The following is a 23984-nucleotide window of genomic DNA, read 5'->3' as shown; positions in this document are numbered from 1 at the left end:
AAGCAAAATGAAGCTTTTGTGTGGACTTCGTTCCGCATTTTCATATTCTTCCGATGTGACCACATGGAAAGCGGTGTATTGATTAGTGTGCAACGTTTGCAAGAAGCCTCATGTAGAGTTGGCTCCTACTTTTTGTGGGACGTACCTTTTGTTAAAGGAGTGCCTTCTTGTCCCTTCCGTGTCGTGTTTCCCAGTACCTGTCCAAGCAGGTGGACCTCCTGCGTCAGATGAACGAGCAGCACGCCAAGCTGTACGAGCAGCTGGACGTTACCGCCCGTGACCTGGAGAAGGGGAACCAGCGGCTGGTGCTGGACAACCGTGCCGCCCAGCAGAAGATCCAGAGGTGGGGGAGGCGGGTCGTAAACTCGGCGCGGCGGATCGATAACCCTCATTTGTTAGAGTGCCTTTTAATCCGTTAAGGCCATTCCGAGGAAAATAGACCTGATTTATAATTTAAAAAAAAAAAAAAAAAGGAAAGACTAGGACAGTTAAGCTTACCATGGAGTGCTTTGCTCGTTCAATGGGATTGACTGTACAGTAATAAATGCTCCATAACTAATAAAGAGCATTTATCGACGAGAAATATAAACTCTCCCGGCGTGTGTATTGAGCTGCTCCTGTTGGGGAGAATAAAGCTGTCCCTCTCCGCTCGTCCTCAGCCTGACGGAGACCATCGATGGACTGCAGGTGCAAGTGGAGGAGCTTCAGCGACAGGTGGGGGAGCTGAAAACGCCTCCGTCGGAGCGCCAGGGTACGGGCTCGGCCCAGCAGAGGTGCTCCCTGGGAGCTCGGAGCGTCTCCTGCCTCGAGGAACTATACAGCACGCGCAGGTCAGAAAGGAACAGATTGGCGATCCGCCTTGTAAGGTTTAAGATTCGCACTCTATAGGTTCTTCCATTTTAAGTATTTATAGCTGCGGTTTATTGTTGGACGAACTATACGCGGATTGGACCACCGCTGTAAAATTGAAGAGGTGCAACGTTGGACTGCGTACAGAATCCATTAAATGTCGCATTGAGAGTAGCAGGTGTGAATTAAAGCATCTGCTAAACGGTGATTTAATATGCTCTGAATAATGTAATATATGTGGTTCTTCTGGCTGCGAGCTCTTATTTCAGTTATGTGGCAACATGGTTTGGCTTCCTATCGCTGTCAGATGGGAGCAGCTTTCTGCCTGCTGATTTCCAACTGACAATCCTGCTTTTCTAAGAGTGCTATGTTAATTTAGCTTCTTAACATCAGGCTCAAGGAGATGTCCTAATCTGATCTGGATTTTCTTAATCCCATGCAGACCTCTTTAGCTCTTGGCTCAACGCTTGATGTTACGAGTTGTTGTTGTTGTGTTTTTTCTTTTAATACCCCTTCAATTCATAAATTTCCATTTGAATGGAGCTTCTGTATCAGATACTTTTCGATCTTAATTCTGTACAGTCAGTAACGTAAACTTTTAGTCTCCGCAAACAATTATAGGTTGAGGTTCGTACATACGATAAAATGCGTGCACCGAGTACTGATAACATAAAATCTCTAAATTTTGCGTGCCAAAATAATTTTTATGAGCTTTCTTCTAAAACATCTTACAATGTGAAGTTTGTACACTGAGCGACTTCTACTGATTTGTTCATTTAGTAAAAACTACCCAGTTGTATAGAGGAGTTTAGGGTTAGGAGTTTAAGCATCTTGATCAGTGGAAGGAGTGGGCATTCAAACCTAGGCCCTTCGAGTGCGAGGTGCTACGCTGCCTGCTGCCAAGAAAACGAAAATGCCCTCTGAAACTCATGCTCGAGTATAAGCATTTATTGTATGAATATTTTTACCCAAATGTTAATATTTGTTTTTCCTGCTCTGGCCCCAGGCGCTCATCTTATGAGCAGCGCCACGCCGACTGTGCCCTGTCGGAGAAGGTGGTCAGGGAGCAGGAGGAGAACGCGGCCCTGAAGCGCTCCGTGCAGACGCTGCAGACGCAGCTCGGGACGGAACGGGCGCGGCGCGTCGAGGCGGAGCGGGAAGCCGAGCTGCTGGCCCAGGAGACCGGAGAGCTGGAGCAGCGGCTGGCCGAACTGGAGGGCTGCCGGGCGCGACAGAGGGAGCTGGAGGCGGAGGTGGAGGAGCTACGGCAGCTGTGGCGCTCCGATACGGCTGGGAGCAGGGAGCTGGACCAGCCGATTCTCGACGCGCTATTCTTTGGCACGGAGGAGGGCGCGGGGCCCGCGGATGAGCTCTGGGCGAAGGCGGCCTCCGAGCAGGGCCGACGAGTCCTGACACGCTGCGGCAGCGAGAGCCAGCTGAAAGCGGGCGGCAGCGAGGAGATGCGGCGCGGCCACGAGCTCACTTGCGTCCGCCGGGCCGAGGTCATCAAGCAGCGAGGAATATCTCTGCTCAACGAGGTGGATGCCCAGTATAGCGCCTTGCAGGTCAAGTACGACGAGCTGCTGCGTCGCTGCCAGCAGGGCCCAGGCAGGCAGAGCCACAAAGCGGTGCAGACGCCCGGAGCGAAGGCCCAGTGTGGCCCGGTGGCCTCCTGCCGGAGCCTGGCTTTCGACGACGAAGGCCAGCAGCCGGAGTACAAGGCGCTCTTTCGGGAGATCTTCGACTGCATCCAGAGGACCAAGGAGGACCTGAGTGAGAACAGAGCCAGCCTGAGTCAAGCTCAGTGATGTTCCTTCAAAGCTCAAAAGTCCATGATAGTATTTAAACTTTTTTTTTTTTCTTAACAGCCTAGCTGATGGGGAGTGAACTCTTAATAAAACCTAAAAATGTTTGAGGACAGGTGAGCAACTAGCTCATACTTGAGGGTCAAACCTCAAAGTGATCTTCCAAAGAGCAGCTCCTTGCCTCCAGTGCCTGGAACACAGTACCTTCAGCGCACCTCGATCGTCCTGCCACTCGTGTCAGACGAGAAGACGTCGAAGACGTCTAATACCTCCCTGAGTAACCACTTTTTTTTTTTTTTTTTTTTTTTTTGTCAGTTCATTGTCTGTCTGTCTAACTTATTTAAAGGCTGTGTTTTTACAGTACACTTAAATTAATGGATAATGTCACTGCAGGGCTTTTGGCTTGACTGGGTGTCAAAACCTGTTCCAGGCGCTTTGCCTAAGCAGCTACTGAGTTTCGTGTGAGAGTGAATAAGAGGAGCACCATGTTATGTAGCCAAGGATTGAGAGTGTTCTCTCTCTCCCCCCCCCCTTCTTCTATGTGTTGGTTGGGTCAACATAAAATTTTGAGTAGGCTATGTAGTGTATGCAGTCTGTAATGTGTAGTAGCGAGGACCTTGAGACACGTATGCACGTAGAGGCTTTGTACTAACAAGTGTATTTATATATACAGCCTGCGTTTCCATTAGAATGCAGTGAAACCCAGCCTGGATGGAGGCTTCACAGCTCTGCTAATCTAGTATGACATGTTCGTAATGCACGGTAGGAAAACGATGTCTGGTGAGCGAAGGCGTGTGACCTTAAAAAGGCAAAGTACTGTAGCAGCACCTTGTTTACTTTCCTCTCTGTTCTGCTGCCTGTTGAAGTGTGTGGGGAGTTGGTGGGTGCTGCGGACGTGTCCAGGGACTGAAGCGGCACTGCCCACCAGCGCCTGATGGTGCTCTGTATTCCCACCCCTCCTTTCTCAGACTGTAGAGTTGTATGATTATGCAAGATGTTCTCACTCACTGTATTTGACACACAATGTGACTAACTGTGATTAACACTCCTGAGTGCAGCAGTGTTTAGTGTGACTGGAGTCACTGTTGGAACTTGGGTAGGGTAGGGATGGTTTCAAAATGTTTCTCTAAACAGGGTAAGATTGCTTAATAGTTCTGAAAGCACCAAGGAGCAGTTTAAAAAAAAAAAAAAAAAGGTAGAAGTTTGAGAATAGGATCATGTGCAACTCCATCTGTTCTTTTGAATTTTGCAGATGAACATTAGTATATTATAGCTGCCTTTACAGTGGTAGAGGTGGTGTGAATTCTGTTTTTTGCAGAATTTTCCATAATAGCCTAACCACTCATATTCTTATGTATGTAGTTTGGGGGAAGATTATATTCTATGGTGGGACCACCATGTGTTTTTAGCTCATTTTTCATGTTTTCCCCCTACCTCATTGCAGCAGCTTAAGAGACTAATTGTAGTGGGGCTACACTGATGTTTGTATTAAGTTTTATGACATATTACACTTAAACATCTTCACAGAAGAGGGTTTCATTTAGCCTTTACATTTTTTTTAATAACCAAACTTAATTCTACCACAGGAGCTATTAGAACAGATGTGGGAGAAGATGGAAAACCTCACCTGCCTAATCAGGCTGTTACTGCTGTTCTACTGTCATTAAAATTTCAAGTATAACTATCAGATTTAGGAGAAAGAACTCTAAGAGGACATGGGCTACATGGTGTTATTTGCTGCAGGGACTGTTCCTTTCCATTCCGTGTGAACGCACTATTCTGAATGGTTGAGGAAAGGAGTTCTGCTTAAAAACCAAAGTAAGCAGCATTGTTTGGATCCTAGAGACATGTTAGCCCCTCCTTGCATTCCTGGGTGCTGGTGCCTCAAACATGAGTGTTGGGTGGGACAGCATGTGCTGAGGGTGGCTCTGGCACATGTCTTTGGGTGTGAACCCTCTTGAGGCAGAGAACAGTCAATGGAGCATTTGCATGGGATAATTGTAGGAGTGCTGCAATTAGAAATTCCCATACTCAGGTAGTGTGTGTTAAACAGTGAAATAGACCAGGTCCCATTATCAGTCCATCCACCTTTTAAACAGCAGCTCATTTTATTCTTCAACCTTTCTACTTTAGTTTCTTCCCAATTAAATTGCTTATTTAGTACTATTTTGTATATAATTGTATAAATTTCTACTTTAAGGTTTAAAGTATTAAGATATAGGGTGCATTAAGATGTTTGCCTGGAGTTATGGAAACTGTGAAACTAATAAAATAACTTGAATACAACTTGTGCTTGGGTTAGCTGCCAAGGACTTGACCCAATGTTCAAGGGTAGTAATGGACTAAAGGAACAGCACAAGTGCCCCTGTCGATGATCCCAAACCCACGATGGAGAACAAGAAAGTACAAAGCAACAGCCAATCACTGGTCTCCTAAAGTATTGCAGAGAGCTTTCATTTTCAAACATCCTGTCTCAGTCACTACACTTGTAGGAAGGAAGTATTTTACCCATCATTCTTCCACCTGGCAGATAGCAGCCCTTGTAGGTGCACACAACTCTTGAAAGAGCATCCTGCTGAAACACATGCTGGCCTCCTGAAGAGAGCTGCTCACCTGCACACTGACATCTTAAAGTGGCAAATTGTTATAGAACATCCAAAAGTACAACTGGAGATTGTTATTGCAGTGCTTTATTGAGTAAGACCACATACAACTGGCAGAGAAAAAATACCATACTTATCTTCAGTCAGGTTAATTAGACCCTGTAGAAATATTCTCTACATTTTCTGTTGCATAACTTTGCAAAGATCATGTAAAGGTCATTAGGTGACTGAGGATCGCTGGAATGTTTTGAAAAATGTTAACATTGCAGCATTAATAGCTCGTTCTTTCTGGTATTTTTCTCTCAAACAACATGATGAGAAGAGACTTGTCAAATAAGCTTTGGTGATATGCTGCAGTGTAGTTCCCATGAAGGCCATCACCTGCTCAAATGTGTGAAAACATGAGGGTTTCCCTTGATCTGAGGAACAGGCTGGGTTGTTCGGTATGTGCAGATTCAGCTAGACAGAGCCCAGCTCACCTGCCAACCGGCACTTTGAGTTAATCCCAAACAGAATTTAAAAAGAAAAAACAAATCACATAAAACAACCCTCCTGTAGTTACAAGTAAATGTTTTCGCATAATTTAAAACTTTACTGTGAAGTAGTTAAGGTCCATTTCATTTTAGTTCTAAAAAGCACACAAGAGTTCCCCTCCAAGGTAACCATTAAAAGATGAGGCACAACCAGCTTTAACCTTTGGACTGTGAAATGAGCGAAAGGAAACTGATGCATCCCTGCCATCGGGGAATCAAGAGTTGGCTTTTTCAGCAGCAGACAGGAAACACTTTTCTGTTGCCAGTTCGATGGGGTTAAGTCACTGCTCATGCAAAGATGAAAAAAAATTCCATGATTTAAGTTACAAAATCCCTGCATCATTTAGCCTGAATTGCATGCAAGGAGGTACAACTTTAAGCAGGGCTCAACTGCAGATTAGGTGGCATCTTCTTTCGGCTCTGAAAACAGTTTTCCCATGTAGACTCAACATTCAACACCACCGCGATCTATTCAAATTAAAGGCCAAATGTGAGCTAAGTGGATTCGACTGAAATTTCCTCAGTCGAACACTTCGGAAAGCTGTGTGTGTTGGGCTCACACAGACCTTTAAATGGACAAAATGATGAACACCTATGTACTGTATCTTTCAGTCTGACATCACTGTTAGGAAACAAGTCATTAGGCTTACTAAATTCACATCAAAAAAATGTAATAAAGGACCTTTCAAACAACAGGAAATTAACTGTCAAGTTATTAAAATAAAAAATATGGACAGTTCCTCCTACAGCAACATTCTCCAACTGCCTCATATAATACTTTGGTTGAAAAAGCTTCTGTCATTTGTCACGGAGTGAAAAGCCAAAGAAAAAGTGCAGTTTGCTGCCCCACTTTACCCATATGAGAATGAGGAGAAACATGCCTCCAACTTCAAGGGATGTACCATTTAAGGCCCAACAAAAAACAGGCACAGACCCTCTGAAAATACCGCAAAGCAGTAAAACCTGACTTGTCTTTCAAAGGCCACAAAACCTAATGTGTAGGAATTTTGGTTCTTTTTATTAGTCACCAATCATTCATTCCATTTAGGATTTAATTAAATAAGCATTTCTTTACTTGTTTCAACTTGATTTTGAACTGCGTACATTTATCCAACTCATCTACGCAACGCATACGCTCGCAACATTCACTCCACCAGCCCTTTTGTGAGAAAACAAGGTGTTGCACTCGAGCTTCAGCGATTTCCCTGCTATCCTCTTCCAAGCTCAACTATGACTTCAGGCGATTTAACAATGGCATGTAGTCTGGAGCAGGTAGCTGACATCTTTACCCCCTTTCCCCATCCGGCTGGCTGGAGGCAGGGCGGTCATTGTTCCATGTGTCTGCTCCCCCTTCCCTTGTAGAGCGTACCCACTCAGCGGCGGAGGAGAAGACTGGATGATGGAACCCTCCTCTGGCCGTTCACTCTGTGTCAGGAACGCACTGTGCCCTTCAGGTACCACATGCCTCCGTAGCTTATGCAGCATTCCTGGAGAAGAACACGCGAGGGCTTTGAGTTTGGGACGCGGGCTGTGTGGACCTTATGAGTGCAAATCAATATAACCTAAGGAAGGGTAAACATTCAAATCTGAGAGAAAGCATTTTCCCCTGAAAAAATTTGAACAACATACATCCGAATCTGCCGTGATGCGTTAGTTCACGGGGGGGCGACTACAAAACGCTTGGCTGTAAAGAGCCTAGTATGAAGTCACCTTCAGCAGTCTATCGATGTCAGCCTTGGTGACTTCTTCCCCCAGCTCCTGAGTCAGTCGGGTCTGGATGACGTTCCTCCTCACTCGGTAGTGTTTCATGTAGATGTCAAACAGGATGTGTCGATGCTGAGGGAGCGACCAAAGGACACACAGAGATGAGGATCAGGAGGCAAGCCCACGCTCGCACGTCCAAACCCGCCTCCACCTTCCGAGATGCAGACACGACAAACTTCTTATGTACGAACTTTTAGTCAAACGGATCTGGAGCATCGTTACCTTATCAAAGGTTTCTCCTGTGTGCCACAGCGCAAACACCTTTTGTTCATCCATCGCAGCAGAGCTCTGAGAAGGAAACTGAGGAGAGAGAGAGAGCGAGCGAGAGGAATGAAGGCAAAGTCGTGGAACATAGTAACTTCAGACAACACGTAGCTCAAGAGTTTCTCATTCAGAGATCTTAGTCCAGAGACTCTACCGCTTCGCTTTAAAGAGAACCTACGGTTGACTCCTCCCAACCGTCCCTAAATTAATCAATGAATCAAGCGCAATAAGTTGGTAGGAGGCCCTCATCCCTCCACTTACAGGTAAGAAACCCTGTTAAATGTACAGCTTGCAGAACTACTGTGAACATGAATTTTTTACCACAATGGAGACTCAGTATCTTAGCATCATGTGTCTTTTTCCCCCAAGAAACTGGCATGGAAGAGATTAATACCAGCTGAAAGATACTAGAAAGCAACTGGTTGAGCCAGTACTAATTTTGTTTTCCAGCCCTCTCAGCGAGTTTGCTAACAGCTTTCCTTTACTGTGACTAAGAGAGTAGACCGCTACATGAGCCAATGAAGAAGCAACAATACCACTTCTCTACTCGTGTTGTCTGCACTTACTTTACATCACACCACAGGAAATAAAAACAAAACAATACACTGCAGTTAGAATAAATGGCCTATTTGGGTCATTATGCTGCCAGTAATTCTGGCCACATTGTCTTTGAAGCTGTATAATAAATAAGGTTCTTAAACATTCGGCCAACAATGTAAATACGCAGACAGAAAAATACAGATAACGTCTCGTTATAATTGAATGCAATTTGAAATCTAAGTTTTATTTCAAGTTTTTTCCTCATAGCAGAAAGATAAAATATATTTGCAGATTAACCCTGGGCAACCTTCAATTCATGTGCAATAAAGTAGATGCTGTGTATTAAGCTGAATGATGGCAATACCAAAAGGTACATGTTTTCATGCGTGGTTCTCATCGTGATGCAAAGTGCTCACTATGAGAACTCATTTCCTCCTCGATTGGCTCATATCCGCGAGCGCGCCTTGTATACAAAAATAGTTCACCGGGAAAGGAAGACAGAGGTAGACATTCAAGAAAAGAATGGAGCTGGAACAGGATGTCCCACAGTATTTCAAGAGTCTCCTGAAGGTCCCGATATCATCAAATGAAACAAGACCCAAAAATTGTCTTTCTAGGGGCCTGAATTTAACACATTTATACTATAGTCCAATACCAGACATGACTGGTCAGACAAACATTAAATGATCGACAAAAGAAAGTAAAGCATGACATGGGGGGGGGGGGGGGAATAAAAAAAAAAAAAAAAAAAGAAAAAAAAACCCACAGTTTAGTTTGGAATTACTATCATATCAAGAGCTTAAATTGCTGTATAATTATTTTTTAAGCTGGATAACTGCAGAACTTATAAGTCTTGAGAGACTTTACAAGGCTACAGAATTTAAGTGTGTAAATAAAAGGATGATGGAATACACACATAATATGGGTTAAAGGTGAGCATGTTCAACGAAATATTCTACCCTGAACTCAGCGTAGAGTTAAACAATTCATGACGCACAAGCATCTTAAGCACTCCGAATTAGTGCAAATTTAACCTGTAATGTGCTTTGTCGTCTCTACCACTAATAGCAGTTACATAACACCTACCTTCCTGCCCTTCTTCTCAGACTTCAAAACCCATTAGCATAACGTAAAATAGGATTAAAACGAAAGCCTGGCCAAAAGCACTGTTCAAATGCTCTTTGCACAAACCTTATAGTAAAGATTAAGAGGCTGGTCAGTTAGTCCCAAAGCAAACAATCAAAGTCCGGTATCTTGGAGAAATATTGATGGCAGGTCAAGAAGTACTTGGCTCTGAATGTTCCTCCAGTGGCTGCAGGCTCTGAGCCTGTGTACGACCTCCATGGATATAGTGACCTACTTGTCCACTCGTCACAGCTTACTGCACGACACACACACACACACACACACACACACACACACACACAGTAAACACTGTTCCTCAACACAACATCATGCAGGTACTCTGGTACCCGTCAAGATATCCAAAGGTTGATATTTGGGGCCGAGTCCTTTTGTTACCTCCATGTATTAAAGAAACTGGTGAAAACATTGCCACTGGTATCAAAACGTTAATTACATAGCTAACGTTAACTGGTACAACAATGTAAGAGAGCCGACAATCACAATCTGATAACGGCACTTTAAAAATGCTGTTTTTAACGGCTGTGTGGTATCGAGGAGCAACAGTGCTCCACTGGTTAAATACAAAAACATGGACAACAATTAGGAGCACAGTTATGGTTAATGTTTGCTTTATTTTTCATATGAATGCATTACAAAATTAATGAATGCCCTGTAACAAACACACTGTGCTGTTTTACTCTGAACAGAAGCATCTGTTAAATGATTGGCCGAATTTCTTCACCTCAAAATGTCCCAAAAACTACTTTAGTCACTGCTGGCGACTTGAGCGGCTCAGCTTGTAATCGAACCTTTGTTGATACATGGTGGACCCAAGAAAAAGCCACTGTCTTGCACAAAGTAACCCCCCAGAAGACAAACGCTTGCCAGAGAAGATGTTCTGCTGTGACCTCTCCTTTACGTCTCAACCCGTCAAAAATTCACAAAAACCTGCCCATCTTACAAAGTGGTCATTGAGAGAACAGCACTTAAAGTGATTAAGTAATGCAGCTCGGTGAGGCTCGCTGAGCCTGTCAGCAGCGCCCAACGCTGGTGCGAGACGTGTACACCACCGAGACTGAAAGCGCCATTGCTTATCTGACGGTATCTGCAGCTTGAAAATATCTGCCAACGTTCTCCGAGCTTGATTTTAAATCACACAACGCTGTGCGATTGTGTTCATTAAAAAGGGGTTTACACTATTTTTATGGCAAGAAAGTCGGCGATACGATAGACTGATGCCAAGTCCAAGCTGTCCCCAGATCTCAGGGTGGTAATGAATATTAATATAAGCAATCACAGCAAACACACAGTGGTTAAGGACGTCACAAATTCATGAACTAATATGAACAAATGAAAGTGCCTAATAAATATGACAGCAGTTTAACTAAATACATATAGCTACTGAAAACATTTCCACAATGGGTGCTGATCCTCTTTACTCTAGCCGTTACGATAAATACACCGCTAGGAAGCTGCGAACAAGGTCAGTAAGACAAAGGCTGGAACAGCCAGACATTCCTGGGTATACATGATAAACATTTAGCCTTTCCTACTAACTGAAACGCCACTGCATTGAGACACAGTATAAAAGAGAGGAATCAGCAGTGGAAGAACACAGCTGCGGTACTGTCCCAGCTACAGCCCTCAGCCGATACACAACTAACACATTCTGTAGGGCTCACTGGAGGGTGAAGGGCCAGCCACACACACACACACACACACACACACACACACACACACACACACACACACGTGAGACTCCCATGAAATACATGTCCCCAGACTGCAGAAGGAAACCCATACAAACACAGCAAAAACATGCAAACTGCACACAGACTGGACTCAAACCCATGTCCAAATGCACAGCCCAAAAGCTGTGAGGCACCAGCACTACCAGCACAGCACCATCATGCCACGCTCATAGAAACATAACTGTACTTAATTAAAAGGTTGGCGGGGGGGGGGGGGGAGTGGAGGGGTTTAAAAAAAAAATGTTTCTGGGATTTGCCATTTTAACAAGTATTCCTTGTCAATTAAGTGACATTAATTTACCTATAAAAATGGTGCGTATGAAAACATCTATGCCATCACTTTAAAGTTACATTCATTACCAAAAAAAGAAACTGGAAGAGCTGCTCAAGGAAACCCACATTCAATGCTTTCTAAACATTTTGAACTGTGTTCACGTTCCATATCGTGCCACATGAACAGCAATGACTAGAACTAGAAAAGGGTCATTAGTTTGTCGCCAAAAACAAGTGTTCGGTTTCAGGTTGGGGAGATCACAGAATAGTCAGGGCACCAGGAGCGCTTTGCACAACCGTTCCTGACCGTGACTTTACCAGGCCAAAAGAGAGGCGGGGGGGGGGGGGGGGATGCAAGTGAGATTGAGAAGCACAAGCAGCACATTGTCACAGCATGGTGGTGGGATGCCTGATCCCAAGGCAGCATTTCAGACATTCCACTGCTCGAAATGGACAAAGGTGACTGTGTGCAGAATGCCACAGTGATCCTCATCCTTCTGGGCAGATGCAATCAGGATACTCCTTTCTGAAATACTGTGGAACTAAACTCAGGACCTGCTTAGCACTCGTTATGACCGTTAAACTTTCCATTAACCAGCTTTATTCTGTTTTCAAAGAATAAGAGAGAGGGAGCCCCTTGTCACAGATTATAAACTGCTTTCACCGCCAGCTTCTGCCCCCCAGAGGAATGCGTTATCACTTGCATCGAAGGATGGGCTTCGACGATGTAACCCGAGCACGCCGACCTCCGCAGCTCACCCACCCCATCGCTCCCAACACGGCGGAGACCTGTGCATTCAGAGCCTGTTTGTGTCCTGCCACCCCCAGGGAGAGTGCTACTTGGTGCAGAAATGCAGAGCCCTCATCAGGTTTTACATGAGTGAGTTGCCCAGTAGCACGCACGCAGTCATCGAGAACGTCGGAATAGCGAAGATCGATATCACTGCGCATTTAGAAAAGTCAACAGAAATCCTAAATCCCACATTTAGGCATCCTAATTTATACAGCTCAGTTCCCTAATTTTGGGGACAGTTACGCACCGCAGGGATCAACACGGTAAACAATCAGGATGTCAATACAAGCCAGCTGAGAACTTGCAGCAGATGAAACCACTATGTGAACAGTTATATGGGTATAGGGAAAAAGTAGAAAAGCACAAAAACGAGTGAAATCAAATTAGATCTATGGACAGCCAGTCTACAAACAGTTATATGAACTGATCAGAAATTCCAAAAAACTGCATGTAGAAATATTGGACGAGCAGCTAGACTGTGTGGGAGAAATATTTGCAGTGGAAGAATTTTAAATAGCTATATACAACAAACAGAAGAGGTTTTGCAAAAACAAACTTACAACGTCACTATTAATGCTGCTGGATGCAGTTCTTACTGGGGCAGTTAAGGTCAGGTACCTTGTTTAAGCATACTAAAAGCAGGCGCCCTGCTGGAGCTGGAACTAGCACTCTTCTGGTCTGTGACGTTAATCACCGCACCACCTGCTGAGAAACGGTACATCCCCTGTGGAGAAGGAAGGGCTCAGTACTCACAGGCACCGCGATCTGACGGCAGTTGCTCAGGAGAATAGTGTCCTGCAGCAGGCGGTCGGAGATGCCCCCAAACAGGCTGTGCCCTGGGGGCAGGCTAGCCAGATGCAGGTTGAAGAGCCGCTTCACCTCGCTCAGCGTCAGGACATAGTGCTTCCGGAACGTGGCCTCCACAAAGTCCTGGAGCTCCTTGCTGGGGGCGTGGGCGCCGTGGCCGTTGAAGGAGTCCGTGGAGGACATGCCGTCGGGGTAACCATTGAGCAAACCGTTTGGGAGGGAGGTGTCCATGGGCTCCTCTGTGTCACTCAGGGGCTCTTCTTTGACCCGCACGCCAGCGCTCTCTGCACCCGTCTGCCGACGCCGCTCAAAATCTTTTTGCAGGGAGGCCTGGTTCTCCTTGGCCCGCTGCCTGGCAGCCTGGAGCCGCTGCTCCCCACTCACCTGCACTCCTGTCACAAGACCGGCACATTTACACGGGGCAGCTACACGTGTATCGACCCAACAGAACGCGATCAGTGTATTACACCTGCAAAGCAGCTTTAACACCGCTCGGCTGAACAAGGACATCCAAACATCAAACTCACCTGGTTGGGAATCAGCCTTTTTCGCCACCATATCTTCCTTTGAGAGACTGTAAACCTTTTCCAACCTACAGATAACAGTGACAAACTCATTATAACAAGTGCAAAACTATTGCATCCTTGAATGTTTGTAAAGTCAGCACTGGGGCAAAGGAACAGGGAAAATACTGCAGTACAACACAACATGAATGAGCATGCAAATTTCTGTGTAGAAAGCCAAGGGTGTGCCATGCATTAGGCTCTCCCCCAGCACACTCTCCCCGCTCATACTTGGACTGGATGCCGAGCCAGAGCATGTGCTGCCTCTGCGCCACGTCTGGGTGTTTCCGCACGAACTCTGTGTCGGTGGGCAGGAGGAACTCCCAGCCACGGTTGAGCCGGGGAACAGACATCTGCTCCAGGAAATCCTTCACGTCCTCCGGAGGAAGCTGAGGGCACGAGCAGAGAAGATAAAATGAGATGGAAGAGAACAGCGCAGTACTCAGCTGGCTGCAGCCTATACACTGTTAGAAACATTTCAACTGGTCAGGTACAACTTCACCTCCAACTCTGCACTGTTTTCACATGAGAGTCTTGGAGGATCCTTGATAGTCAAGGTTTGAGAACTTGGATTTAAAAGACACAAATCAAAAAGCGGTTCTGTGCTAGTGCAGTCAAGACGAATGACGACATGAAAACAGCAAACTGCAGAACGAACCTTGACGATAGCAGCCACCTCCTTTCGCAACACGGAGCGCTCTTGGGTAAATCTCCACATCTAAACAGCACCAAAAGCGCAATTTAATCACATGTGTTACAGTTCAGTCCTGTCCTTTGTCCAATAACAATTAAGTAAAATTCTTAAAAAAAAAAAAAAGTGTACAGCTCTAACTAAACAAGTTCTTGTTTAGTTAGAGCTGTACACTTTTTTTTTTTTTTTTTTTTTTTAAATTGAGGAAAAGGTCAAAATATCCAAGCGCTGCACAGATCTGACCAGCCACTACAGGAAGCATCTAGAAAAGTTATCGCCAATAATGCGGTTCCACTAGTTTCTCAACTTAAGTATCATCACACGTTTTCCATCAACAGCCCTGAAAGTTGAAACCATTTGGTCAATACAGATAGAGCAACGTAAAATGCTGCGTTTTCTTTATTAAACAGCACTGTCAGTGTTGTGACTTGGATGAAGATCAGATCACATTTCAGGAACCATTCATGGAGAAAATGAGCCAATTGCAAAGGGTTCAGACTTTTTCCTCACACCTGTTCCTTCTCTCCTCATCTGATAGTTTGAGGACTAAAAACTACAGAACAAACCAAAAACCAATTTCTAAATTACTACTTCAAGTGCACTACTACAGACACCTAACGAAGTAGTGCAAAGCTCTCGCCTTTCACGTGCTCATGTATGCGATTATAATGTAGAAGCTCCGCTTTTCCACTGTGGACCTGAGCGTCCGCTCACTCACCACGTAGTCCCTGCCGCGACACAGCACATCTGCCGGCACGCCACTGTGAGGACTGCAGCTGTTCTTGGGGTACAGCACATCGCTGAAAGAGCACCGCAGCAGTTAAGCCAACTGGAAATCTCAGCCATCCACTCAAATGGCTAACAAACCGTGTGACAACTCAGTTACTCACATTGACAATTATTCGCTTAACTGAAGCTTTTCTCCAAGCCAACTTACAATGTTATGCCTCTTAAAATGATGCTCCCAATTGTACAGCTGGGTAATTTTGCTGGAGCAGTTAAGGGTAACTACCTTGCTCTAAGGTATTACAGTAGGAGGTAAGATTCAAACCCATGACTTGAGTGCAAAGGCTCTAATGACTACTCCACCTGCTGCCCCCATTCAGTAAAAACATCTAATCACATCGAAAGAACTCTGACATCCTGGGGAAATGAAGGGGATAGTGAAAAATATGAAAAGCAGTGTAAGTACACAGACCTTGTGCCAAAGAGTAATACTGATGCACCTCACAGGATGCTTTGCTCCACCCTTCATGAACAGTTAAGAGATGAACACAGGAAGTCTGTGTGTGTGTGTGTGTGTGTGTACGCTGCACTGAGCTCACCTCTTCACCACCCAGTTCCCCTGGACAAGCATCGCCACCTGTTGGATGCAACGCAACACTGCAGTAGAGTCTGTGCCTGAGCTCAGCAGCCCCATTAGGTTGGCAAAGGGCATCACCTTCACTGGGTACGGCATGGAAAAAAAACGGGAACAGCAGCGTCACTTTTTGCGTAACACCACACTCGCCCTGAAGGCGCAGCAAGAACAGAGCCCCTCTCTGGAACTGCCAGCTCACTCACCGTTCTTCATCAGGGTCTTGACCTGGTCACCGAGAGGAAGGGTCCGCAGCTGGGCCATGGACAAGACATTACTGGGACCCACTGGCTTCACGCTGGAGTTGGGTTTACAAAAAGCCACGACTGAGCATTCATACTGATCACATTACCCAAAATTTGGCACTTTATGACAATAATCTGCCATCTCTACTTACACCTTCTCCTCTGTTACAGGGGGCATGAGCATAGACAGGTACTCACTAAGGATAAAAGAAAAGTAAAATCATATGCTGTACCACATCTGTCAAGCCCATAAGTCCCAGCAAAAGCCTCCTGATGTGATGTAAGGCAATAAACTGGGAAATAAAAATTATTTCAATCTGTCTGAATGGATGAATCTCTGCTGAGAAACATCAGGACCAGGATACACAATGTCTGCGCGGATGGCAGCAGAAATTCAGCACCGCAGTCTGTCTTTAAAACCTCCCTTACTCCTGCAGGACTCGAAGATCCGTTTTCACCGGTCTGACGAAACAGAAAGGACAGAGGATCAGTGCGGGACACCCACAGCCTGCCTCCGTACCCACCTGCGCGTTTTAACCAGCTCTGTATTCTCCGTCACCTCCATGGACTGACAGAACAAATACTGCCTCTCGTGCTCAGAGCGGCTGTCCTGCGCAGACAAAGAGCAGAGGGACATTAAGACACATTCACAGGGAGCAGGTACTGGTCGCAGCAGTCACCTATCGCTATTGAAACTTCCAGGTTGGAAACCCAAGTCCTGTTGTAGGACCTTTGATCATGCTACTTGCCCCAGATACAGTAAAAACTAGTACCTTAGTATAGAAATAACTTAATTCTAACAGAAATTGCACAAGGCCTCAGCAGCAAATATACAAAGCAGGGAGACGACACTGTACCTACACTGCAAATATCACATGGAAAAAAAAAAAGACGAACCTCACACCGTCTCTGAATGAAAGCATTAGTTAAATGAAAAAAACAAAACCAGAAGTGATTTAGACGCACTGTACTCAACCCACTTTAACTGCATAGTCCCAAATGAGCCCTGTGACCAACGCAGCAGGTCTTCCTGCCATACATCCATTCTCATTCTGCAGTCCTGTAGTTGAAAACTGCTTGCTCCCCCCGCCCCGCGGCTCACCTTGACACCATTGTAGTGCAAGTGGACCCATGGTTCCTCTGCCTGTTTCTTCTGGAGAAACTCGTAGGACTGGATGCGACGCTGACGGGCCTGTTCGGACTCGGGCCGCGAGAACCGCACCTGTGCGGGAAAAGGTGTCGGATGCTTCAGCCGTTGCCAGCCTGGTTCCTTCGCGTGTGCAAACATCCATTTCTCAAGGATTTTTACTCTTTGGGGGCAGCTATGCTACGCCTATGGATGGCAACTGCTCCAGCGACCCACCGTGATCTGCTTGATGTCATCCTCAGCCTCGTCCTGAGACGAATCTCCAGCTGCAAGGGAGAGAACGCAAACATTAGTGCCTAAAGTACTCCAAGGACGTACAGGCTTACTTCGCACTCTCCTTTAAAAAACTGCACCACACTTGACAGGGAATGTTACATACAGTGCATTTAGAAAGTATTTCTGTGTTTAAGATTTAATACGTTTACAAAAATTTCTACAAACCCTGTTTTCACTTTGTCATTATGGGATATTAAGTGTAGACTGATGAGAATAAAATGAATTTTAATTTTAGCATGAGGCCACAACATCAAAAAATGTAAAAAAGTGAAGGGGTCTGAATACTTTCTGAACACACTAACTGTAGTTGCATCTGAGCCGTGCTCCCTCACTGGAGTCTCACCAGAAGAGTCTCTGCCAAACCCCCGGCGACCACATGTACCTTCATTAGCTGCCTCCCTCTCGCGGTGCTTGGTGTCTGCTTTATCCAGGTACGAGAAACTGGGTCTCAGCTGGAGGATCCCGTGCAGAGGGGTGAGGTGAAGCTCCCCTGCAAGTGCCACATGACAACAAACGTGTCAAAAAAGACTGAGGGGCATAAAACATTATCCCACTCCTTCTACACACTACGACTGCAAATACTAATCAGAAAATAAAGGTAATCACCATGAACCAGTTACCATTTATAAATTTGCCTTTGCTATAACAAGACCTACTGTTCATTGCCTTGCCCACCTTTTCGAAAGACTCCAGCCGCATAACGGGAGGTGTTGGTGGTAGCCTGAATGGAAGAGAAGGTTTGCTTGTCCATCATCTTCCTATAAACAGTGAAAGAGAGAGAACAGTAAGTTACTGACAGGGAAGAAACAATCACCATCAACTCAATCACATTAGGACAGAAGATTAATTTAAAATAAAAGAAGAAAAAGGCCTCACGTGGAATAGGTGTTTGAGTCCTCCGAGGTAGTTCCATCCACGTTGAGAGCAATCTGCTCCCCTTTACTGCGGCAGTAGTTGGGGCTCATGGCGTCAATGGCCACCTCGAGCTCCACCTACGGAAGCACAAGCCGCGAATCAGAAGTTAAATTTTCTCCAGTTCTTGCCATTTTGCATAACAGCAAAAAAGCTGGAATGACACCTCTAAAGTACAAGGTTCCTCAACTAGTACTAAGTGACTACTTTTTTCAGGGCTCCATCTTCATGACTTGCGTCCTTTAGGCAGGCTGCGTCTCTCCACTAATAAGACTCAGAAGGTCCGCTAAGGTGGTCCAGTCGCAGAGCGGTCCGAGCCCCCGCCCCTCGCCAACACAACCTCTACAACCGACTCTGCCGTCTGAAAGCACACCAGGCGCCGCTTGGCTCCAGCTGCTTTTCTCCCTGTTGTGCAGGAACCTCTCTCACTGTTACAGGATGTAGTGAGTTCCTGCTTTCCTTTAGACCAAAGCCACATCACGCTACAACCTTCTAGAAACCTGGTATCATTGACGCATGTAATTTTACCAAATTAACTGCATTCCATTTAAGGAAGTCATTCTTCCGCGTTACCGACACCCAACGCCGCACGCACAATCGTAAGCCGCTTCGTGATAGCCATCAAGAATTAAAAGTCACTGTAAAAACCATCAACTGGAAAAAAGATCAGAATAGGCAGGATTCTCACAATGAAGGGCAAGTCACATGTAAGGTACACTTCTTATAAACCTTTAAATCACTAAATACAGTCAGCCTTCATAACGAAAAAGAGCCACAACGACATGAATATACACCCGTTTGTATACAGCAGGCTTGTTCTACACAATGGCGTTTCTCCCCACATTTATAGACCCATTTTACTTGTACAAAAGGTACTTTATTCCCTGCCTGCTGCCATTCATTCTGCAAAGAACACTACTTTGTAAAGACAACTACACTCTTTCTGCTTCATACAGTTACCATACTGAGTCTCAACCAATCATAGCCCTCGATTAAGGTAATTACAGCAACTAAAACATAAGACTGCATATTATTTCTATAAATTTATTTAGCTGAAGCTTTTCTCACAAGCAACTTATGCTCAACTGCTAACCATATTTAGCCATTTATAGGACAGGGTAATTTTTACTGGAGCAATTCAGGAGAAGTACTGGCTGCTGGGGTACTATAGCAGGAAGCAAACCGTTGTTAGCACTACACAGTGGCCCAAACAGCATAGTTTCCGCATGCGTTTCAGGGTGAAAAACATGGGCAATGATCTCAAACTTTATTTCTTTGTATCATGAGCACGTGACCAACATTGACAGAATCTCCACACTGGGTGTACTTCACATCCTGTTACGTCTGACATGCTCCAGACATCCACGAACCGGCACTGGACAACTCTTTTTTTTTTTTTTTTTTAAAATATATAAAGGATGAATGAGTGAATAAAAATACCTTTTACTGGTATTAGTGAAATGCCATGCTGTGAAAGAAATCACGGTAACTCAGTCCACTCACAATAGGAATTTGCTGAAGGACAACTTCACAGAAAATGCTCAGCTATGTGAGGAACAGGTATACATGATATAACAAAGTAATCAGAACAGCACAACTATAACACCATTACGAAAAGGGATTTAAGTCATAACACTGAAGGCCTACCTTCTGCTGTTTGGGCTTTATTTTGGCAGATAAATGAGGGACATCATCATATGTCATACAAGCAGGACGCACAGGATACTGCAATCGAAACCAGTAAGATTTGTTTTAATATTATACCTCATTTTATACAATTTAGCTTCTATAAGTAATTCAAGTGCCATTCTGTAATGCAATGTGTTCCACGCAACAGAAAACATGAGCAACTTCCAGGTTCTCACTGCATCTCATGGCAAAAAGATTAAGAAAAATCTGACATTCAAAGGGATAAATAGGTTTCATACAGACTAAACATACCCACAAGAACTAATTCCCCCAATCTAATCTGAACCCAACAAACATAAAATTAAAAAGGTCCATGTAAATATTAAATGTGTGAATTACCTGGAAAAGGTATAGCTTGTCTGCAAGGCTTTTAGCCAGGTAAACATCAATCTGTAAAAAAAAAAAAAACACCAGAAACACATGTAATCCTCATTGAATATTGATTTAGGACACATACAAATGTAATAATGAATAAAATTAGAAACATTCAACTTTCACACCGTGTTCCACAGAAAACGCATGATGCTCCTCTGAAACCAAAGTTATTGTAACAGAAGGTAGCTGGGTCTTTTGGCATTTTGTTCTGGACTTGGGCTCTTTAAGTTGCATAATTTGGTCCTGGAGGTTGTTCATAACTTGCTTTGTTTGCAATTATAAAGTCACCATTACCCCTTAAGCACAATCAATAGCTTAACAAAACAGGCATTCCTTGATTAATTTGTACATTAGGTTGCTGGGGGTTGGATGATTTTGCAGCCAACTAGAACAAATAAACACGTAATTGATTACATGACACTTCACTTGGATATCCAGTGTAATCGTGTGCCTTATTACGAATGCTCTTAGAAAGATCGCAACACATGTGGACGTCAAGAGAATTAAAGCCGTTCCAAACACACCTACCTAACCTCTCTAGGCGTACCTGACTGTGAAAAAAATCCAATTAAATAAATGAGGGGATAAATGTTTGCATCTCTGAAAATTCATAACTTGCTCGTTCAGAAGTTGAGGAGCCGGTGTACCGCAGGTGTCGCTAGCGGTCCATGCCGCCACACAAGCTAGGGAGCATCGGCCCAGACCTTCACCTCGCTTCACAGGGCTGTGACAATGGCGTAGCCAGGGGTAGAGCCCATGTTCTACTACATGACAGCGCAGTAAATATCACTACCGGTACGCCTACATCAACAGCACCTTTTTTTTTTTTTTTTTTAAAAAAAAAAAAAAAAAGAAAAAAAAAGCAAATATCTGAAAGAAATGAAGACAGCACTGAAACATTAAATCTGATAACCTGGTAGAAATGTCACCTTTTAAGTTGCACCAAGAAAACTTGCAGACATCTCAAAACTAAATATTACAACTGCATACTCATTATGTTTTTAGTATATCAATATTCAAACTACTTTAACAATTTTCTCCAAGGCGATGTTCAGTGTTTGGTTTGTACACTAACTTACAGTTATTTACCCATTTATACAGCTGAGCTATTTCCACTGGAATGATTTAGAGCAGTAGAAGGGGTGCAGTGGCGCAGTGGGTTGGACCACAGTCCTGCTCTCCAGTGGGTCTGGGGTTCGCGTCCCGCTTGGGGTGCCTTGCGACGGACTGGCGTCCCGTCCTGGGTGTGTCCCCTCCCCCTCCGGCCTTATGCCCTGTGTTGCCGGGTAGGCTCCGGTTCCCCGCGACCCCGTATGGGACAAGCGGTTCAGAAAATGTGTGTGTGTGAGATTTAGAGCAAGTACTTTGCTCAAGGCTACTACAGTAGAATGGGGGATTCGAACCTTGGTCTTGAGTGCAAGGCAACACCCCGGTATGTGCGCTGTGCCGCATTCTTAAACACACTTTTAATTTATTTTCTGAAGATAAAACAGTCAGAGTCATGTGCCGGACCAGAATTTCTCACTCCCGGTGTTCAGGCGCCCCTCCATATATGGTTTTCCGCGTAGGAGGACATATAACCGATTACACGGCGACTATTATTTTGATTAAACTCCTGTTATCGTGATAATGACTGACAGCATCTACAGTATTACTACAAAAATCGGACCTCGGAAGATTACAGCGGACAGTCCGGACGGCTGGAGGAATCATCGGCACGGGGCACATCCTCTTTGAACTTTTGCCATCTGGCGGAAGCAGGAAGAGTTTCTTTCCTCAGGCCGTCCACCTCACGAAGAGCTAAATGCCCCCTAGGGAGTAAACTGGTGCGATAAACAATGCTATTTATATTTATTTTTCCACATCATATCTCTTATTTACTTTCCCCTTGCATTGTATATAACATACCTGTACAAACATATGTCTAGTGTCTATGTTGTATATTGTGTACCTTATATTTTTCATCTTTTATTATCTGTGTCTTGTCACTCACTGTCATCCTGCCTGTGCTGTGGAAGTTTCTGTCAGCAAGACAAATTCCTTGTATGCCTGAACATACTTGGCAATAAAGCTCATTCATTCATGATTCATTCGGTATTTGTATCCTCTCTGTCCTGTCCATAGTCTGCGGAGAAGCAATCGAGGAGAATTTCATGACACTGACTCGTACCTACGACAGTAACCTTGAAAACCTGACTTTCAGCAATCGAGTTACGGCTTTGTTTAATGCAAAAAAAAAAAAAAAGTGTCACGTGTCCCGAGATACGCGTAAGGTTGCAACGGAGCATCTCCGGCAGCCTTTTTTTAACGCAAAAATTAAAGACGACAATTAAGTCAATCAACAGCTCAGCGTAGCCAAGAGTGTAGGAAACGAACGCAGGCAGGGCTGCGACTCACCGCACTACCGAAAACCGAAATGAAGGAAGCTACGAGTTTACAAATGAATGACCCCATAAGAGAGGCAACAGTGCAGTTCCGAAGGTGCTTATTATTCTCTTTGCTGAGCAACAAACGCCCACCTCTTGAACCACAGGGTCCTCGCCGTCCCCGCCGTCCATGATACTGGGGGCTGGAACGGACAGCACGCCCACTGGCACTGCGACGCCTCCGGTCCGGGTTCCGCGCCTGGGGGGAGGCGGGTGATCACGTTGCAGTCGCGTACACGGGAGGAGGAAAGCACATCCTCATCCCCAGACAGGCTGAGGAATAGATCACACACACACACACACACACACGCAGAGTTCTGGATGATCAGGATTCGACAACTTTCTGTAAGAAAGGCCTCCTCACTGTACTGTGTGGTTGAGCGTCACGGGTGGAAATGGTGTGTTCAGCCCTCCATTCATTCATAAGCAACGGTGTCAGTACGCGTCAGAGTCAGAGGGCAAAGACAAAGAGAACGGTTGGTTACTTACTGAACTATATTACTGAAACTGGTCGCTACGCCCTCCGCTCGCAGTAACTTAGTAAGTAAGTAAGTAAGTAAACACAGTTTTTTTAAGTTTAGCTGTGACTCCTTCTGCGTGTCTTAATGAGACCAAAAAAAAAAAAAAAAAAAAAAAACACCACGCACGCCGGCTGGAACTGATTTTCAGATGATGCAACAACGAGTAATATTATTGTCCCAGTCTCTCTCTCTCTCTCTCTCTCTCACACACACACACACATTCCGACAACATCATGCCAACCGGTCCGCGTACGGCCTCGGTCAGCCTCTGCTGCTCTGGTACACTCGTCTCGAGCCGGAACACGCAGCGCGGGAGTCGGTCTTCCAGTTCCACTATCGAACTACATTCCGCACACTGACGGACACAGCGCTACGTTTCTACTTTTTCCCACAGGTTAACCAAGCCACAACATCATCCATGAACCACGCCATCATCACTCACTCACTGCAGCACCAGGCCAAATATTATTTACACCGGCTTCCTGTTCGCTACAAAGGCAACCCTAAATCTCACCTTACCTGCGTCTAATGCCCTCAGTTATGAAGATTATACACGTCTCAGTCGCTCACTGAAGCGCCGACATTACTTTCCTGGCAAACGCGTCTGTGTTAAGCCGCGGCTGCTCAAATCTCAGGTCGCCGCCATATTAGTGCTTCCTTCGAGACACGTGGGAA

General features: G+C 45.1%; 2 protein-coding genes across 3 annotated transcripts in view; one reads left to right on the top strand and one right to left on the bottom strand.

The window, feature by feature from the left end:
• Positions 1-3848, top strand: part of cdr2b (cerebellar degeneration-related protein 2b) — an 8034-nt gene extending 4186 nt beyond the window's left edge. Inside the window, exons 3-5 of the mRNA XM_029246678.1 lie at positions 195-343; positions 660-830; positions 1856-3848. Coding sequence (XP_029102511.1) covers positions 195-343; positions 660-830; positions 1856-2657 — 1122 coding nt within the window. The 3' untranslated portion in view covers positions 2658-3848. The remainder of the gene's footprint in view (positions 1-194; positions 344-659; positions 831-1855) is intronic.
• On the bottom strand, positions 2541-23984 carry polr3e (polymerase (RNA) III (DNA directed) polypeptide E). 2 transcript variants are annotated; one of them, XM_018761926.2, is made up of 22 exons: positions 23829-23984; positions 22882-23061; positions 20327-20377; positions 19946-20023; positions 18263-18378; positions 18062-18144; positions 17769-17876; positions 17327-17376; positions 17066-17185; positions 16488-16573; positions 16116-16160; positions 15925-16016; positions 15687-15807; positions 15080-15161; positions 14329-14388; positions 13902-14059; positions 13635-13699; positions 13054-13499; positions 7777-7854; positions 7501-7626; positions 5163-7277; positions 2541-2618 (listed from the first exon to the last, which is right to left on the bottom strand). In XM_018761926.2, exons 2-21 carry the CDS (start codon positions 22918-22920, stop codon positions 7221-7223), a joined length of 2061 nt encoding a protein of 686 aa, XP_018617442.1. In that variant the 5' UTR covers positions 22921-23061; positions 23829-23984; the 3' UTR covers positions 2541-2618; positions 5163-7220. The 2 variants fall into 2 exon arrangements, with proteins under 2 accessions (XP_018617442.1, XP_018617441.1); XM_018761925.2 differs by having other exon boundaries at positions 22882-22987.

Source organism: Scleropages formosus, chromosome 20 (genome assembly GCF_900964775.1).
Source record: "Scleropages formosus chromosome 20, fSclFor1.1, whole genome shotgun sequence".
NCBI lineage: Eukaryota > Metazoa > Chordata > Actinopteri > Osteoglossiformes > Osteoglossidae > Scleropages > Scleropages formosus.
The sequence above is the reverse complement of the archived record's forward strand: the minus strand, read 5'-3'. Positions and strand labels throughout refer to the sequence as shown.